This window comes from Acyrthosiphon pisum, chromosome A2 (assembly GCF_005508785.2).
Source record: "Acyrthosiphon pisum isolate AL4f chromosome A2, pea_aphid_22Mar2018_4r6ur, whole genome shotgun sequence".
NCBI classification, from domain to species: domain Eukaryota; kingdom Metazoa; phylum Arthropoda; class Insecta; order Hemiptera; family Aphididae; genus Acyrthosiphon; species Acyrthosiphon pisum.
Window position 1 is genome coordinate 29,176,471 of NC_042495.1, and position 2,013 is coordinate 29,178,483.

The following is a 2,013-nucleotide window of genomic DNA, read 5'->3' on the forward strand; positions in this document are numbered from 1 at the left end:
GGTAATTATATACATAACTCATAAAAATAAAAATAATAATTTGATTTTTAAAAAGTTAAATAATTTTACTTAGCAAAAGAAAAAAATATGCAACTACCCAGATAAATATTTGTGTGGAAAATCGTTTGTTTAATTCAGGTAGCTTAAAAAACAATTTTACATAATAATTGATACTACAGAAATGACAAAACTACTCATAGGTAAAAAAAAATATACATCTATTCAGAAACCGGCCTACAAGTAGGTTCTCCAGTTGTTTCATCTCAAAAACGTTTATTTAATTCCCGTAACATACAATTTTGAGTAGTTATTAATGATGTTAGAGTTATTTAATTTCAATATTCTACTATTTTAGAGTCAATGACAGTCAGTACACCATCCCGAAAAATTAAAAAATGTCTTGGTACTTTTAATTTTTTTTTTTTTTTTTTCTATATTTGTTCATTGTAACGACCTCAAGGTCTTTGACAATGCTTATCACAAGTGGGTAGTAGGGAGATCATGTGATCTATTTATCTATGTATATATCACTATATGCATGATACTACCCCCCTTCTCCAAGAGGAGACATGTGCGGTCTTCACTCCCAGTGGAGTGGGACCTAGTTGGAAACCGGATGACGCAATCGGACGACAGCACGGGAAAATGGTGACTGCGTAGAATCACACACATTTTTTTGCACTTTGCTATGAATCGAACCGATGACTGTGTGAGTCGTAAGTCAACTGTGTGACCACTGCGCCACTCCGGCCCCAAAGGTACTTTTAATGATTCAATTTCACCTTTACCCAGTACCTCAAGTGATCCAAGTAATATTTTTTTAATTTATCCAAATTATATTTAAGTTAAGTAATTTATGTGATTTCATTAGGATATAAAAACTTGGAACTCAATGTTCCACAGTTGTCTTCATTATCGCCAAATTTATTTGAACATATTGATCTTGATATTAATCAGTTACCCTTTGAGATTGAACCAGGTATACTTATTATTTTAAATTTCAATTGATAATTTTGTTTACCTTGTAATTTATATTATCATAATTTTATAAGGTTCAGAAAACAATGATAATACATCAGATTTCATTTCAGGAACAAAAGTTAACGGTTTGCAAAATAATTTTAATAATGATGGTAAATATTCCTAATTAAATTTTAATAGTCAGGTATTAAAAACAATTGTATTTTATTTCAGGACTATTTAACAGTCACGCATCCAAAATATGGTTAGTTAAATCTATTACCCAACTTAAAAGTGACATTTCAATTATAAAGAAGTCTGTAAATGCTAATAACCTACTTCTAAAACAACTTCTTTTGGATAATCATCTAGAAAATGATTTAGAACTTGATAAACTCATTTTACAATTTCCTATTGGGAACAAAACTAGCTTATTTGAAATCAAAGAAAAGCAGACTGCTGACAATATTGCAAATAAATATTTGGTATTATTACATTGCTATAATTTATATTTAATTATCAACAACTCTAATTAATGTATTAATTGTATAGGTTAAAAAAATGTCATAACTAATATCAAGTGACTACAGACAAAGCATTTTTAGTCTTATGAGATTTCTATTAACGAATGAACTGGCAACAAAAATGACGTTTTTTGGGAACACTTCTAAACTAGCATTTTGCTTCATTAAAATTATATGCAATTTTTGAAAGTCGGTTTACACATACTTTTCATATTACATACCTTTGTAACCACAACATTTTATTTTTAGAAGTTGTGTTAAAAAATAATCCAGAAGTTACAATAAAAATAATACAAGAACCAATACAAAGCTGGTTACGGCATGCAAATGAGAGATGAAAGATTTACTAAACAAAATCAGCAAAATGTTGCAATAGAATGCAGGCGCGGATACAAGGGCTATGGGGGCTGAAGCCCCCCTTAGACTAAAACTTTGGTACTTAAGATATTTCAAAAAATAAGAAAGACTTAGTACAAAAATAAGAACATTTTTTTGTTTAGACCCCCCCCCCCCTTTTTTCATTTCTAGA

At 29.6% G+C, this 2,013-nt stretch overlaps 1 protein-coding gene across 1 annotated transcript; it reads left to right on the forward strand.

Annotated features, from left to right (window-relative positions):
• Nucleotides 1-68: 68 nt before the first annotated feature.
• On the forward strand, nucleotides 69-2,013 carry LOC115034257. The gene is made up of 8 exons (XM_029490460.1): nucleotides 69-138; nucleotides 356-403; nucleotides 759-809; nucleotides 872-979; nucleotides 1,053-1,133; nucleotides 1,195-1,445; nucleotides 1,513-1,673; nucleotides 1,734-2,013. Exons 2-7 carry the CDS (start codon nucleotides 361-363, stop codon nucleotides 1,528-1,530), a joined length of 552 nt encoding a protein of 183 aa, XP_029346320.1. The 5' UTR covers nucleotides 69-138; nucleotides 356-360; the 3' UTR covers nucleotides 1,531-1,673; nucleotides 1,734-2,013.